Here is an 18530-nt window from a genome sequence, read left to right as displayed (position 1 = left end):
GTGATAATATGCTATGCATTTGCGTTGTGTTTACCAAGTCATATTTTTAGGACATTGCCACATTAAGAGTAATGGAAAACACACACATTCTTTATCCATCTCTCTCTCTCTCTCTCTCTGTTTCTCTAACAAACACACATAGAGATATTTCTCAACATTTTTGATAATTGCAGGTCTCTTGGATTAAGTTGTGTGTGTGAGTGTGTGTGTGTGTGTGTGTGTGTGTGTGTGATATCCAATCTATATGGCATAGCAAGATCCAAGAAATTCTCGCAAGATGCAAGTTTGAATGTGTGTAGGAGAATGAATTTTGTTCAAATGTCAATACAACATGTAACCATATTCAATATTCTTTAGTAAACCATTTTGTTGTTAATTCTAAGAATGAACTTGATGCATGTAGCAGACGCTTGTTTCATGAAAATGTCAAAACTGACTTTACACCAGAGAACTCTTTGTTTACCAGAATAAGATTTCGCCGTAGCAACAACAAACTACCAGTTGAAACTGGACATCATCATAATATACCACGGAATGAAAGATTATGCCATAAATGTAATCAGTGATTGGAGATTAATTTCATTTCATCACGGAATGTCCCCATTATAATAATTTATGACATGAATTGATTCCCCAACTCTTTCTTTGTCCTAGTTAATGTACATTTTGTAGACTGATGTCTTGAAATTCAAGAGAAATTTTGCTTTCAGTTTCAAAATATATAAGGACAGCAAATGTCTGTTATAAAGAGGATAAATTTGCAATTAAAATAATAGGTCCAGCTTTATAGTTAGAACTATTTCAATGAGTATACCAGTGTAAGAAGTGGTTTTATCGTTACTTTCTTCTAAATGTTCCTCAGGAAAGAAAGTTTTGATGTGCTTTGTACTTGTGTATGCATTTTGAGAATTTGACATTGTACTCACCACATCATAGTACACAAGAGTTGTTAATACAGTTTAGTTATTGTTTGTTTTTCAGATTTATTTTGTTCTTTTGTTTGAAAATCCTCCATACCCCAGAAAGCGTGAAAGGACATAAAATTTTGAATCATGAATGTGCTTTGCAAAACAGTAGTTATTTGTTTTTGGCTGGATTCGAAGAAACACATGCGCGCGCACACACACACACACACACACACACACATGCATACTCTCACACACACACACACACACACTCACACACATTCATACACTTCATTCTCTTACGCAGACATCAGACCCAGTATTCAAAATATTCCCTCAAACATGAAAGACCACCAGCAAGAGGAATGTACCTCCCAACATGACAAACACACCTTCCCAGGACTGCCCCTATCACCAAAAACATCTTTCTTTTTTTTCCCCAGTTTTTCTAAGACGCAGATATCTTTCTTTTTATTGATTTTTGAAATTGCTTTTAACCTCCAATCCCCAGTTTTTCTAAGACGCAGATATCTTTCTTTTTATTGATTTTTGAAATTGCTTTTAACCTCAGATGCATGCAGAAGATGTAGATTTTGATGTTTGGATTCAATTATTATATTGATTAGTTAAACCTAGTGTAATATGTTTTCTTTATAAATGCTTTTTTTTTTTTTAACAATTCAGTTACTCTAGTATATGTTATCTTTACGTGGGACAAGATTCATTCAATGTATGGGATGGCTTATGTGGCTGTCTGAGCAATGGGCATGAGATTTCTGATTAACAGACCAATTCATAAGTTAAAAAAATGGTGACAATAATGAAACATCAGAATGTGATGGAACTGGTATAACCTTTGAAAGCTCAAATTGACTTAACTCCACATGATTACATTTTGAAAGTTGCACTTTAACATGAGAAAAACGGAAAACATGAGAGAGACAGAAGTCCTACCAAATGAAATAAGTATGATCAGACAGACACAGATACAATAGATAAATATATAGATAAATAAATAAATGAATAGACAGAAGTCCTACCAAATGAAATAAGTGTGATCAGACAGACACAGATACAATAGATAAATAAATAAATGAATAAATGATTAGATAAATAAATAAATAAATGACAGACTTCTGCTAGGTAGCATGGCAGAGTGAGGCTGGCAGAAATTAAAAAAACCCACACAAAATCAAATCAGTGTGTTAAGACAGACAGACAGATATAAAAAATATACAAAGAAATGACAGACTACTGCTAAGCAGCAAGGCATAGGGAGGCTGACAGAAATAAAACAATAAAATCAGTATGATTAGACATACGTATGTATAAAGTTCAATTTTTTCCAAAATTTAGTGGGTGCGGCTTATATACCAGTGCGCTCAATAGACCGAACTTTACGGTAATAATAATAATGATAGTATTTATGTAGCGCTGAATCTTGTACAGAGACAAATCTAAGCGCTTTCACACCAGTCATTCACACGCATGCATAACTCTAAAACTGAAGAAACTGATGACAACGAAGAGGTAGGGGAGGGAGGCTATCTTGTAAAAGAGATGGGTTTTAAGGCCAGACTTAAAAGAGCTGAGTGTGGAGACCTGATGAAGCGAAAAAGGAAGTTCGTTCCAAATGCAAGGTCCAGAGACAGAGAAAGAACAGCATCCAACAGTGGAGTGTTTGAATCTGGATATGCGTAAACAGAGTGGATCCGAAGCCAATCGTAGAGAGCGAGATGGAGTGTAGAGGTGAAGGCAGCCACAAAGATAAGAAGGGGCAGATTTGTGAATACATTTATAAAATAGAGTGCTGATCTTATACTTTATTCAGTGTGAGACAGGGAGCCGATGGAGATGTTGCAAAATAGGAGTGATGTGCTCAGATCTTTTGTTTCTGAGTACAAGTCGGGCAGCAGAGTTTTGTATGCACTAAAGGGACTGAATGGATGAAGCAGGCAAACCAGACAATAGGGAGTTACAGTAGTCAAGGTGAGAGAGGATGAGAGAAACGACAAGTCTAGATGTTGCGTTGGTGGAAACAGACATACAAATATACAAATAAATGACAGCCTACCACTATAGGTAGTAAGGTAAAGGGAGGCTGACAGAAATAAAACCACCATACAAAATTAAATCAGTGTGGTTAAACAGACAGACGCACAAAATGAACAGACAAACGACAGACTACCACTATAGGTAAGCAAAGCAGAGGCAGGCTGCAGATGGAGGGGCAGGTGGAAAGACATCAAGGCAGACAGGTGGTGGGTAGGCAGGTCACAAGATGTCGTCTTCCTGGTGGCAGTCACTGGTGTAGGACCAGTACCTGTAGCGGAGGGATTTGTCCAGCAGCTTCCACCGGCCCACCTGTGTCCTCCTGTTCACACAACATTTCACCTGTCCCCAGTATCACTCTGTCAGATTATCCCTTTCCGAATTTGTGTAAAAATTGTCCCATAGAAACACGTCTCTCATTATCCCAGTGTGATTTCATCTTACTGGCCCAGTATGGATCTGTCAAACTATCCCAGTTACAAACCTGTTTGTCCCAGTCTGAATTTGTCTCAATTGAATTGTCCCTGCTTGAATCTGTCAAATTTTCCCAGTCTCAATTTTTCAAATTTTCCCAGTCTGAATCTTGTCAAACTGTCCCAGTATGAACCCAATTGTCCTAATCTGAATTTGCTTATTTGTTCCAGTCTGAACCTGTCTAATTACCCCAACCCTGTCTGTCTAATTGCCCCATTCTGAGTCTGGTTGATTAATTGTCCTAGGCTGATTCTAATTGCCCAGTCTGAACGTGTCTGGCTGTCCCAGTCTATATGTGTCATAATTGCACCAAACTGTCTAATTGCCCCAAACCTGAATCTGCCTGTCTGACTTAGTCTGGTTGTCTAAATGTCGCAGTCTGAACTAACTGCCCAATCTTAATTTGCCTAATTGCCCCAGTGTGAATCAAAGTGTCCCAGTATTTACCTAATTGTCATAGACTGAATTTGTCTAACTGTCCCATTCTGAACATGTCTGCCGAACTGCCCCAGTCTGAATCTGTAATAAATGTCCCAAGTCTGAATCTATCTGCATGACTAATAAACCTAGTCTGAGTCTGGCTGTCTAATTGACCATGTCTAAGTATGTTTAATTGTCTCAGTCTGAATCTGCCTTGAATGCACCAATCTGTTTAACTGCCCCAAATTTGAATCTGCCTGTCTGACTAATTGCCCCAGTATGAGTCTGTCTGACTAATTGTCCTAGTCGGAATCTGACTGCCCAGTCTGAACCTGTCTAATTGTCCAAGTTTATGTCTGTCTAAGTGCCATAGACTGAATTTAACTGTCCCAGTCTGAATCTGTCAAACTGTCCCGGTCTGAATCTAATTACCATAGTTCGAATATATATATCCGTCTAATTATCCCTGTCTGAATCTGTTATTGTCTGAATCTGTCTGTCTAATTGTCTTAGTTTTAATATGTCTGCTTATTTGTCCCAGTCTGAGCCTGTCTAATTGCCCAAGCCGGATTCTAATTGTCCCAGACTACTTGTCCCAGTCTGATTCTATTTGTCCCAGACTTATTGTCCGGCTCTGAATCTACTTGCCCCTTTCTGATTCTGTCTCTCCACCACCACCACCTCATCTCTCTGCCCCTGGCTGTGTTTTGTCTGTCTGCATTTCAATTGTGGCAGTGAATCTGCCTTTCCTCTCCCTTTCTCTCTGGCCTTATCTGTGTTTTGACAGTCTGATGTTCTGAAAGTCCATACGTTGTCACTGACGTGGTGTAGGGGCCCGGTGGTAACATACTGCCTAGGAAGCCAGGGAATCAAGACTGCATTAGATCAAATCCCTCTTGCGGAGTAAGGTGGCAGAGTGGTTAAGGTGCTCATCTGCCAGTACATAGAGTCTGTGAGGGTCTGGGTTCGAATCCGGCTCTCACTCTTTTCTCCCAAGTTAGACTGGAAATATCAAACTGAACCTCTAGTCATTTGGATGAGACGATAAACCAAGGTCTGTGTGCAGCTTGCACTTGCCACACTGAAAAAGAACCCATGGCAACAAGATTGTTGTCCTCTGGCAAAATTCTGTAGCTGAAATCCACTCTGATAGGTACACAATATATATGCATGTACTAAAGGCATGACAAAGCGTGTTGGCTTGTGCTGCTGGTCAGGCACCTGCCTAGCAGATGTAGTTTAGAGTATATGGATTTGTCTGAACGCAGTGACACCTTCTTGAGAAACTGAAACTGTCTAGTGTTTGAGATACTCTTCCTCTCTCTCTCTCTCCATGTTCAGAAACCGCCAGTTGAGGTTTCATGGAACACCGAGCAGAAGTCCACCATGGTACGAAACGTGAAAGAATTTCCCCAACATATGGCTAACTGGTCTTCACAAAAAGTGGAATTTGGCTAGAATCGTCACCCTATGAAAATTAATGTGTAAGTGCAACCACTGGGTGTGGGAATTTCAGATGTGAGAAAAACATGTCAATGATCTTGTGTTTGTGAAGGCATGGTTGGTGTGCATGTGTGTGGTGTTGCATGTAAATGGCGTAGCATGTGTGGTGTGTTGCATGTGGCATAGTGCATGTGGTATGGTGTGGTATATTATGCAAGTGCAGTGTGTGCAAGTGCTTTCACAAGTCCATGATCATGGATAGCAGTTTTTGACCACATTACTTCCCATTCCAACCAGTATCTACAGATTCTAAAAAATAACCTTGAACTTGAACACTGTCAAATAGGCCTACTCTCAAAAGCAGGGATAACGGATTATCTAGGACGGTTGTTTGGAGCACCAAAACCCTGAATGTGCACACATGAATCTATTGAGACAGAGAGAGAGAGAGAGAGAAAACCACAAACCTTCTGTACATCATCGCAGCTGCACACACCACTGTCAGGGTTACCATGGTCAGACAGAACCCCAGAGCTGTCGTCTGTCCTGAGGACAGAGTGCTGTCCCCTGTCGACGTGGTCTCTGTCACACCCCTCCCCTTCCCCTCCGTGTTCGGGCTGTCTGACCCCACTGACGTCTCAGGCTGACCACTGTGGTCAGACGAAAAGTTGTGCTGCTGCACAGACTCTGGAGAGGTCGAGACAGCTGTTGTTGAGGATAAAGTGTTGACCGGTGATGCTTCTGATGGGTCTTGGGACGGATTCCGGTTGCCTGGGTTGTAGTTCTCAGTGAAATCACGATCTTGGGATGTATGTTGTACATATGTTGTACTTGTGCTTTCTTCTGTCTGACCTATCTCATATTGTGAAGATGCTTCTTTGATTGATGACGAACTGGCCGAAACGGGAACGCCTGTATCTGAAGTTGCGAACTGAGTAGTTTCTGGTTGTGTAGTGTTTGCTTCAGAGTTCATATCACCGGTAGAAGAAGCAAGGTTCTGTGTAGAGTCCGAGCCTAGTGTGACGCTGGATACTGAAGGCATGCCAGCTGATGAGTTCGCTGTAGGTGGTTGGGGATTTGAAGAAATGTCCCCACTTGCCTGTGATGCGTGGCCCTGAGTGAACAGTTTTCCTGGCGTGTTGTTTGACGCCGGGGACAGTGTGTGTGTTACAGAGTTCCTTGCGGTGGTGACGGCGTCACCAGTGTTTGACCACACCGTTCCTCCCGTGGTCACTGAATCATTTGACGTCATGGATAGCGACGTCGCACCTTCTGCACCATTCTGCACACGTTCAGAAACTCCTGATGAGGTATATGATGGCGTGGAATTATCATCACTCCCCTGTGTTTTTGTGATGGCAGGTGTGCTGATGGGTTCAGAACGGTCGGTCATGGAATCACCCGATTCATCGTTTCTTGGTGAAATGGATGCGGCTGTGCCTTGGCTCAAGTTGGCGACAGTCGACGTGGATGATACATTCATGTTTATCAGTGATGGTGAGCTGTTGTTAGTCATGGGCTCTTCAGACTGGGCGGCTGTCGGTGTTGCCGAAAAGTCTGTAAAATCTTCTGTGACCCAGGCTGTGCCTGTTGATGTGTGTGGCGAGGAAGCAGCTGCAGTGCCCCCTGTAACAGAAAGGAAGGAGAGTGCAACAACTATTGTAAAATAATGAAGAATTTCCTTTCTCTGTGTGCTGTGTCTTCAAACTCAAGTACAATATATGTATGAAAAATTATTGCGTCTTATTCTTCTTTGGAGTTTTGTTGTTGTTGTTTTTTCGGGGGGAGGGGGTGGGGTGTTGGTAATTGTTTCTGTATGTGTTGTTGTATTTTGATTGATTGATTGATTGATTGATTGATTGATTGATTGTGTGTGTGTGTGTGTGTGTGTGTTGTAAATCGACTTTTTATTTGGCCTCGTGCGATGAAAATCAGCTTGACTTTGTGTTCAGGAGCCAGTTGCATTGCTCGGACGGAAGAGCCTAGTATGGTCGTAACCCGCTACTAACTAGTATGGAACTGACCAATGGCGTAGTTCGGTCAACGCAGGCATTTCGTCACGTGTAACTGTCAAAAAGTTAGAACCAAACAATGCAACTGGCTCCAGGAGAGAGCACTCAACTTCAGAAAGTCGAGGAAGTCTTCAAAATGACCAGTCATAACAGAAAGTCGGTGTGATTTGATCTTTTTGAATCCTGTTTACTCTAGCATACTAGCTGCGGCCATGGAACCTATAAACTCAGTTGTGACCAAAAAGGACACTGTCACTTCATTGCACGGGTATGAAACGCACACACACACACACACACACACACACACACACACACAGATATATATATATATATATATATATATATATATATATATATATATATATATATATATATATATATATATATATATATATATATATATATATATATATTATCTAAACATTCTATGAAACATTCGACGGAAATTTCCATGGGCTATCGAGTTTTGTTGTTTTCACAGTCCTGATCTATCTATCTATCTATGTGCAGTAATGACAGAGACATCACAACGACGAGGACGTTGCTGCAGCTGACGATGAGGATAATAATATTGATGATGCTGATAATGATGATGATGACTGCGACGTGTTTGAACGACAAATAAGGTAACCATGGCAGAAGAACCGTAATTAATTAAAAGGATCGTCAACCCACCCACCCCTCTCCCTCAAACTCCGAACCCCAACATTCTTCCTCATGCAAGCATGTTGCCATGGCTTCCTCGCGGCCAAGTAACCACACACAGACACACAGACACTGACAGACAGTCACACACACACACACACGCACGCACTCGCACACACACACACACACACACACACACACACACACACGCACGCACGCACGTCATCAATACCAAGCCTCTCTCGTGCTGTGTACATGACTGAACAGGGAGGCTCACCCGGCACTCAATGGGGAAAAGTAATCAATCGTTGTGGAAAAGTTATTTTCGTTGATGGCAAAAGGGCAACGAAAACTGAAGCCTACCCTTGTATCAGGCGACTGCTGAATGCGATGTGATGCTGCTAGTGTCTGTTCTGGAATCAGGACTGGGAAAACAACAAAACTCGTTGATAGCCCATGGAAATTTCCGTCCAATGTTTCACAGAATGTTTAGATAATAGAAATTATACAATGTTTAGCATGATGTCCATACAATGTTAGAGTAATGGTAAAGGAAATGATACAATGTTTTGCCAAAAAACAACAAAACTGATGGCCTATGGAAAATTTCCGTCCAATGTGTCGACAGAATGTTTAGATAACAGAAACCATGTAATGTTTAGCTTGATGTCCATACAATGTATGAATAATGGTAAAGGAAATGGTACCCTTTTTAATGTCCATACAATGCTGAAATACTGCTAAAGGATATGACGTTATGTTGAGCTGAAACAGTGGTGAAGGTAATGATATTCTGTTAAGCATTATGTCCATATAATGTTGCAATAATGGTATGAAAGAAATTTTGCTATTTTTGACGTAATGGCCCAGAAGGCAATGCTTTTTTATTTTTATTTATTTATTTATTTTAAATAGAAAGTAGAATTAATGACAAAGTAAATGATATTATGTTTGACATTATGTCCACAGAATGTTGAAATGACGATGAAAACGATGAAGGAAATGATGTTTTGTTTAGCATGGTGTCCACAGAATATTGAAATAGTGATGAAGGAATTTATACTATGTTTAGGAAGTCTTCTATAGAATGCTGAAATGATGATATAAAGAATGGTATTATATTTAGCATGATGTCCATGAAATGTTGAAATGATGGGTAGATTTTATGTTCATTGCGATGTCCATGTTAGACAGCATCGTGCTGCGTTTCCAAACGGGAATGAGCACATTACCTTGTATTCATAATAGACAGAGACGTTACTGTTCTTATCGTAATTTTCATCTTTTCACTCTTCTCCCCCATCCTCGTCTGCCTGTTCTTCGACAGTATTCTTCTTAAACATGGAAGGTATATTTGTTCTGATGATGCAGTTTTGGTAATTAAACAGGATAACGACCATGACGACGATGGTGATAACAATAACAACGTAAGTGTTGGCCTACGTTTGGTAACAGAACAGAAATAAGCAAACGTGCAGCCAAACACATATGGATAGTTTGACATACGCGCGCGCGCGCGCGCGTGTGTGTGTGTGTGTGTGTGTATGTGTGTGTGTGTGTGTGCTGTCACAACAATCGGCGATTCAGACATGGGAAAAATGTTTTGTCACACATAGCTATTTACCATGTTTAGTGCCAGTGTGCATTGGCTTCTGAAACAGAGCTAAAGAACCCTCCAGCAAATCGATAAGCTATACGCTGCTGTTTCTTTTTGTGTGTACCTTTTTTTTCTAGATCATTTTGGTTCAAACGCCTTGTAAGCACGATGAAAGGTCAGATTACATGAACGGGAATACGTGACAACCTGTGACACCGGGCTTTTAATCAATATGTATAACACGATTCACATGCTCTTCCCCACTCTATTCCCTATGTGACTCTCGTAATCACTCTGACTTTCTCTCTAAGTGACTCACTCTGTGTGTGTGTATGTGATGGGGTGGGAGTGGCTTATCACTGTATCTGATAGAAGAATAACATCATCTGCAAATAATAACAGAAACATTTCAATTGCTCCTAAAGGATATGACATTATGTTGAGCTGAAACAGTGGTGAAGGTAATGATATTCTGTTAAGCATTATGTCCATATAATGTTGCAATAATGGTATGAAAGAAATTATGCTATTTTTGACGTAATGGCCCGAGAATGGTGAAGCAATGATGAAGGCAATGCTTTTTTTTTTTTAATAGAAAGTAGAGTTAATGACAAAGTAAATGATATTATGTTTGACATTATGTCCACAGAATGTTGAAATGACGATGAAAACGATGAAGGAAATGATATTTTGTTTAGCATGGTGTCCACAGAATATTGAAATAGTGATGAAGGAATTTATACTATGTTTAGTAAGACCTCTATAGAATGCTGAAATGATGATACAGGGAATGGTATTATATTTAGCATGATGTCCATGAAATGTTGAAATGATAAAGGGGTAGATTTTATGTTCATTGCGATGTCCATGTTAGACAGCATCTTGCTGCGTTTGCAAACGGGAATGAGCACATTACCTTGTATTCATAATAGACAGAGACGTTACTGTTCTTATCGTAATTTTCATCTTTTCACTCTTCTCCCCCATCCTCGTCTGCCTGTTCTTCGACAGTATTCTTCTTAAACATGGAAGGTATATTTGTTCTGATGATGCAGTTTTGGTAATTAAACAGGATAACGACCATGACGACGATGGTGATAACAATAACAACGTAAGTGTTGGCCTACGTTTGGTAACAGAACAGAAATAAGCAAACGTGCAGCCAAACACATATGGATAGTTTGACATACGCGCGCGCGCGCGCGCGCGCGTGTGTGTGTGTGTGTGTGTATGTGTGTGTGTGTGTGTGTGCTGTCACAACAATCGGCGATTCAGACATGGGAAAAATGTTTTGTCACACATAGCTATTTACCATGTTTAGTGCCAGTGTGCATTGGCTTCTGAAACAGAGCTAAAGAACCCTCCAGCAAATCGATAAGCTATACACTGCTGTTTCTTTTTGTGTGTACCTTTTTTTTCTAGATCATTTTGGTTCAAACGCCTTGTAAGCACGATGAAAGGTCAGATTACATGAACGGGAATACGTGACAACCTGTGACACCGGGCTTTTAATCAATATGTATAACACGATTCACATGCTCTTCCCCACTCTATTCCCAATGTGACTCTCGTAATCACTCTGACTTTCTCTCTAAGTGACTCACTCTGTGTGTGTGTATGTGATGGGGTGGGAGTGGGGATGGAGGGGGGTGGGGGGGGGGGGGGGGGGGGGTTGGTGGGTTGGTGAGGGCGGGGAGAAGAGGGTTTTAGGGCTGTTTTGTTTGCAGGTAACACCACCGCCACGAGTGCGAGCTAAGAGATGACCTGTTCGGGGCTGTGGGAATCTGGACCCTGTGGTGGCCTCGGTTTAACTGATCCTGAACTTCAAAAGACATATAATATGATGATTAGTATTGGAACATGGAACTCTCATCATTAAAAACGGGATGTTTTGCTTTCTCGTTCCCCCAACACCAATAACAAACATATAACACTGAACAACGGGATATCTGTCTATATGTCTGTCTGTCTGTTTGTCGACCTCTCTCTCTCTCTCTCTCTCGGAAAGGACAGATTATATCACTTTAAGAAGATCAAAGAAACGTGAATATGAAGAAAAAAGTTACAAGAGCTAAAAGATTCTATCAAAGACCAAAATCGTTCTGGTCAACAGTTAAGCCTGTAAACAGAAAAGCTTTTGTGACAAAGACATTAGTTTGCAGCAATGGTACAATCACTTTTTTGCTGTCTTTAATTCCTTTGAAAATATGGCTCGGGAGGAAACTATTGCAGAAGAAAATAACTATTCAGAGTCAGAGCCTCTCTTTGACAGTCACAGATCTTGAGAAGAGGTCATTGCCAGTATAAAACATCTAAGGGCGGGTAAAAGTGCCGGACCAGATAGGATAGTCCGTCAGTGAAATGTTTACTCATGCCAGATCAGTTGTGATTGATTTTCTGGTTGTTTTATTCAACAAATTATTCGAAAATGGGTCTTTTCCTGCAGAATGGGCAAAATCTGTCATCGTCCCGATACGTAAAAAGGGAGATACTGACAATTCTGATGATTGTAGAGGAGTAGCTCTCACAAGTGCAATTATTAAGGTATACACTCATATTTTAAACAGAAGATTAACTAGATGGGCAGAAAGGGAAGAAAAGATAATCGAGGAACAAGAAGGTTTTAGGGCAGGGTATAGCACTGTATACCACATATTTACTCTATATGCATTAGTACAAAAATACTTACTGAAAAAACACTAAACTTTATGTAGCATTTGCTGATTTCGGGAAGGCTTTTGATTCTGTAAATAGAAATGTATTGTGGGATGTATTACGTAAAAATGGCATTAATGGGAAATTGTATAAAGCTGTTAGAAGTGTGTATGATTCAGTATTGGCTTGTGCACGTGATAAAGGTACTTACTCTGATTATTTTGAATGCCCACCTGGAGTAAAACAAGGTTGTCTGCTTAGTCCCCTGATGTTTTCAATTTTTATAAACGAATCAGCAGTGGAACTGTCACAGAAAGGTAAACATGGCATTCAAATGATCCCAGGAGCAATTGAAATGTTTCTGTTATTATTTGCAGATGATGTTATTCTTCTATCAGATACAGTCACTGGGTTACAAAATCAACTAAATGTGCCTGTCAGTTAATTTAGATAAAATAAATGTAATGGTATTCCGAATGGGAGGACGTCTTTCTGCTCATGAAAAATATTTTTATGGAAATGTTGATGTAAAGGTAACAAACTCTTACAAATACTTAGGACTTTATTTTACAACGAAACTATTTTTAAAGCATGCTTGGGAGGAATCATGTAGAAAAAGGAAGAAGAGTGTCATAGAAATAATCAGATCGCTTAGAAAGTTAAACTGCATTGATCTTTGTATATCTTGGAAATTGTTTGATACGCAGATTGAGCCTGTGCTGTCTTACGGGGCAGAAGTTTGGGGTCTTAACAACAATAATAATATAGAAAAAGTACACACATTTGCTATTAAGCGTTTCCTTGGTGTTCCACTTCATTCATCAAATAAGATTTTATATGGAGACAGGCAGATGCCCACTACATTTAAGAACATTTGTAAAATGTATTAAATACTGGATTAAGGTAACACGTTTACCAATATCAAGGCTATATAGACAAGCCTATGAAATGATGTTGGTACAAGAGGAAGCAGGGAAGCAAAACTGGGCATACTTTGTTAAGAAGGCATTAATAGAAAATGGATCTGGAATTGTGTGGTTGTGCCAAGACGTAGGATATGAAAATGGATTTATTTCTGAACTTAAAGATAGACTGATTGCATCATACAAACAAAACTGGCATTCACAAATGGAATGCAAAGAAAAAATATAGTTGGTTCTTTTCATTTAAAGTACATTCCAAACAAAAAAATGTATTATGATAATATCAAACAAGTAGCACAGAACAAACCTAGCCAGATTTAGACTGAGAACACTTGGCTTTAAAGCCAATAAAAGATGGTGGTTGAAACTGGCACAGCAACAAAGTCTCCCTGTCCAATATGTAACTCAGCTACTGATGATGAAAACCATTTTGTTTCAGTGCAAATCTTATGATTTTATTCGTAAAAAATGCATTCTTTTTGAAAAAGGATGTTGTAAATAGAGAAGATATGATAATGCTGCTTAGATCGAATGATGAAGATATAAAATCATTTGCTAAATATATTTCAGAAGTATGGGATTTTCGAAAGAAAATGATAAACAGAAGTTCAGATGCCCAAATATGAGTAAAGTAAAACAAAAAGCGATCTTACAAAATTACGTTGTGACTGTTATTATTCATTTATAGAAAAAAAAAACCAACAAAAAAACAACAACCAACTATTATAGGATATGTTATTTCATGATGATTTGATAGATACACATGATTGTGTGTATGTGTATGCAATAATATTTATTCATTTTGGATGGTCGAGCTGACCGATGTTATCAGCTGTTTTATGTTTGGCTCATTTTCTGTATATACATTATTTGTGTGTGTGTGTGGTGATAATATTGATTTATATTATGTTTGTTTGTTTGATCTCTCCTGATAATGTATTTTTCCACCCTGTCACAAGGACTGTACAGTCAATGACAGTAAAACATCAAAGCGTCTCTCTCTCTTTCTCTCCCCCTCTCTCTCTCGCTCCTTCCCCCACTCTCTCTTTTCACCCTCTCCCTCTCTCTCCCCCCTCTCACTTCTTTTAACATAAACATGAAAGAGCATAAATATATTTAATAATCATAACATCAACGCAGTAAAACATCATTTCATATCACACACACACACACACACACACACACACACACACACAAAGGGAGAGAGAGAGAGAGAGAGAGAGAGAGAGATAGCGAGCGACAAACGAACATAATTATGCTGTTTAATGTTACATGTTTGTAATGTTGCCGTCGTTGTGGATGTTGTTCACATCAGTCATGAAAGAGACAGAAAGAAACACGCCGTTTCCAATGAACATCCCCATTCCACAACACGAAGAAAACTCCCACTACCTTTTGTTCCCTTGAAGCAATGTAGAGGGGTGGTAGAGGGTCGGAGAGGGTTGTAGCGACAGACAAATGTCAAACTACTCTCATAACCCGGGCTCGCTCATTCTCTTGCTAAGAACAAAAAGGACTTACTATGTTACCTCATATTGACCCCCCCTCCCCCCGTCTCTCTCTCCCTCTCTCTCTCTCTCCACACACACACACACACATACACACACACACGCGCGTGTACGCACCCCCCCCCCCCCCCACACACAGAGGAACAGAGATGACAGTATGGTACTGTGTGAAAGAGAGACAGATTGTGTGTGTGTGTGTGTGTGTGTGTGTGTGTGCGTGCGTGTGACCACAACTACTGCCATCTTTGCTACTAGTTTTGATTAACAAAGCACGCCGGGAGCATTTCTCAAACAAACTGGTGCTTATCTCCGCTGTTGACAGTTCCAGGGAAAATGGCAAACCATCACTGACATATATATTCCTAACGGAACACGGCAAACACAGAAATCAATGGAATATCCTCGTCGTGAGTTGTCGCAGTGATCGTTCACCTAGTCATTCTGGGTTTGTTTCTTTGTTTTTTACAACGTGCATCAGCACACAACAACGGTTATTGCTGCAGCTACTTTACTGATACTACTACTACTACTGCAACTACTTCTTGTGCTACCACTACTGCATCGTCACCAACGAACGTAGTCGTCAAAAATAGGTGTAAAAGACGGAATGTGAACTGTGCACAGAACGTACTGACCATGTTGTTCAGTCAAAGTGGCAGAAGTCCCTTCAAAGGCGGCGGTCGAGCCGTACAGCAGTGGAGCGAAACACAACACGATGATCACATGCATGACTCCACGGGAGCTGGCACTGTCACAGTATCCACGTGCACGCTTCCCGTTGCTCTTGTCTTGCACTGCGGTGATGCTCTTCCTGTGTCATTGTCGTCATCCCTGGCTGCCGGTGTCGTGGATAGCGGTTACCGTGGGTTTTATTTATTTATTTATTTTTTATTATATCATTTTGTTTTTATTTCTAAAATAAATGATTATCTGATTATAAACGGCAACGGAAGTGATGTGAACCGGTTTGATTGTCAGCATCTCAGTCTGCATCTCTATTGTGTGTTACAGGTACACTGACTGCCAACGCACGTGAACTCCAGGGTGCATGAGCGAATTTAGCAGCACTAAAAATGCTTCTCGTTCAGAATGTTCCTAACTCTACGGTAAACTCCATGATATGCCTAGGAACATTCTTTACTCTAAGCAAACTTAGGGCTGCAAAGATCGCGTCATGCAACCCCAACCCCGCCCAGGGCTGAGCTCCACAAGCCATTTCAGCATTGCTAAGTTTGCTAAGTGGTCAGATTTTTATTTTTATTTTATTTTTTTTATAATATATATCTTTGCTAAACCCATTGACACAAGCTGCTGTACTTGTACAGCCCAGCCCTCGGCCTCTCTCACTGATTCGTTGTTGACAGTGATCAGGTTGACTGTCTGGTTTCTGTCTTGTTTTCCAGTTGTTTATATTGTGTACTGTTTTCTGTTCTGTTTCCGGGATTATGTCCGCCTTTTCTTGCGCACGTCATCTTCGTCAGTGAAGCAGTGTTTATAGTTGTTTCCCAGTGTGAAAGTGAGGGTCTGGCAAATAAATCCTTTTTTCATCTTCTGTTGTCTTTGTCATGAGTCGGACCACGGCCAGTATGAACAAGAAGGGTGACAATATACAGCCTTGTTTGACACCATTTCTGATGTTGACACTGTTAGGGCCTCAGTGTTTTTGTCATATTCCACGTGACAGCGGAATGTCAAGGATGCCAAGGAGATCAACAATGCACAGGTGTCGCTCCCCACTCTGCGTGTATTTCATTGTATTGTTTTGTAACGTATTTACTTATTTGTCTAGTTTGTTCAATTACTTTATTTCGTTTTATGTTAATGTTTTACACAAACCTTAGGGTATGATCACAAGGCCTGACAAGCTCGTTGGTTTAATTCGAAGGTGAACCATCAGATCCTCCCCCCCATTTCCCTCCCCCCCAAATCAGCGTATATGGATCAGTCCACATGCTTTGACACCTCCTTCCGCTAGCTGTCGAGCAATTTGCTACAGATTCGCGGGTCACTTTCCAAGATGGTCTTCATGGATGTCGGCAGGCCAGATTCCGAACTGAAAATATCCTGGCCGCTTTGGTCTTCCGCCTTCATAAAACCCAATGTGCTTTTCTCCTATCTGATCTTCCTAGCCACCGATTGTTTCGTTTCTAGGTTTCAGAAACGTCATTATGTTGCGCATTGCTATTCCCGGAAACTGGTTATGAGCTCATTACTCAAAGCCCTACCTGCAGAACCCAGTGAATGGTACAATCTTTTCTGGTCCTATCCCTTTGGTCTTTCTTCCCCACCCTCTCACCTTTTCACCTTCCACCCCCAGCCTGTCAAACTGGAGATGCGCCGAGATGAACTGCCTTTAAAGGTTAAAGGTCCCACAGCCTTTTATGGTCATCAGGGTAGTGGTAAACGGGGCCCAGTCCTCTACTTCCTCACCGTGTTAACCTTCCCCACCCGATGTACGGTACCCTGACCAGTGGTGAAAGCTGGATCAGAAGTCCAACGTCTGACGGTTTCTGCCACTGGACCTGTCCATGAAAATAGTGGACCCCTTATTTCAATTTGATATGGACAAGGAAACAATACAAACAAACAAACAGATGGATGAACCAGTCAACCACAAAATGATAGATATATCGGAAATACGGAAAGAGCAGTGGATTAACGAGAGACCGATAATTAATACTGACCAAAAACAGAAAGGGAACCGGAAAAAAAAAAGATTGATGACAACATCTTTCACTGAAAGCAGAGACTGCGTACTTTTCAAAATTTACTGGAGTTGAAAATCAGGTGGGCAGCTGTGACTCGGATTTTTATTGATGTTCATCGAGGACGGATAATTAAGAAGCCTCTCCAAATATATCTTCTGGGAGTATTTTAAGACTATCCCATATTTTAACTCAAGGGGCAAAATTGAGAGGATATAGTCTCATACTATACACCGGCACTTCTAAAACAAAACACTGATTCGTATAGGACGACGTATTGGCAGCGTAACTTTGTTTGTATGTAGATTCTTCCACCCGAGTTGATACCCCAGTACTGATTGATCCGCGTTTACTACTCCTTGCGTGCTGTGGGTTGTTGTCCATCGATTTTAGGTCTTTTAAGTCATTATGACTATGAGTGATAATTATTGAACAACAAAGGCTACCATGTGTGTGTGTGTGTGTGTGTGTGTGTGTGTGTGTGTGTGTGTGTGTGTGATTCTCAGTTTAACGTCTATTCACTGAAAGTGTTATTAGATGTGTGTCAGTGTGTGTGTGTGTGTGTGTGTGTGTGTGTGTGAGTGCGCGCGCGCGCACGATAACACGTACGTGCACGTGTGTTGATGATGTCACTCGCTTTCCTGACCAGAATAGGACCAAAAACATCTTTCACTTCGTCATTTTTTCAGCGTGCATCACTGAGCAAACAAAGTCGAGACAACTGCTGCTGCCACTACCTCTTCTGGTGCTACCACATCTACATGCATGTGCTACTGCTGCTGCTGCTGCTTCTACTTCTGATTCTTCACATCAGCCTCATCATGTGGCGTTGTGGTTAGCACCAATGGCTGACGACTGGGCGGTTGTGGTTTCAATCCACGGAAGAACGGGCGCGATAGCCGAGTGATTAAAGCGTTGGACTTTCAGTCTGAGAGTCCAGGGTTCGAATCTCGGAAACGGCGCCTGGTGGGCAAAGGGCGGAGATTCTTCCGGTCTCCCAGATCAGCATATGTGCAGACCTACCAGTGCCGGCTGAACCCCATTCGTGTGTATACGCACGCAGCAGGTCAAATACGCACGTTCAAGATCATGTAATCCATGTCAGCTTTCGGTGGGGTATAGAAACAAGAACATACCCAGCATGCACACCTCCGGAAACGGAGTATGGATGCCTGCAATGCGGGGTGAATA

The 18530-nt window shown here is 40.9% G+C and overlaps 1 protein-coding gene across 1 annotated transcript; it reads right to left on the bottom strand.

Moving 5' to 3' along the window:
- Positions 1-92: 92 nt before the first annotated feature.
- LOC143289660 (uncharacterized) lies at positions 93-18106 on the bottom strand. Its single transcript, XM_076598741.1, has 5 exons — positions 18077-18106; positions 17083-17156; positions 15270-15445; positions 5762-6920; positions 93-3279 (listed from the first exon to the last, which is right to left on the bottom strand). Exons 1-5 carry the CDS (start codon positions 18104-18106, stop codon positions 3180-3182), a joined length of 1539 nt encoding a protein of 512 aa, XP_076454856.1. The 3' UTR covers positions 93-3179.
- Positions 18107-18530: the final 424 nt, after the last annotated feature.

The sequence above is a fragment of the Babylonia areolata genome, chromosome 1 (genome assembly GCF_041734735.1).
Source record: "Babylonia areolata isolate BAREFJ2019XMU chromosome 1, ASM4173473v1, whole genome shotgun sequence".
NCBI classification, from domain to species: domain Eukaryota; kingdom Metazoa; phylum Mollusca; class Gastropoda; order Neogastropoda; family Buccinidae; genus Babylonia; species Babylonia areolata.
This window is presented reverse-complemented; position numbering and strand designations above follow the sequence as displayed.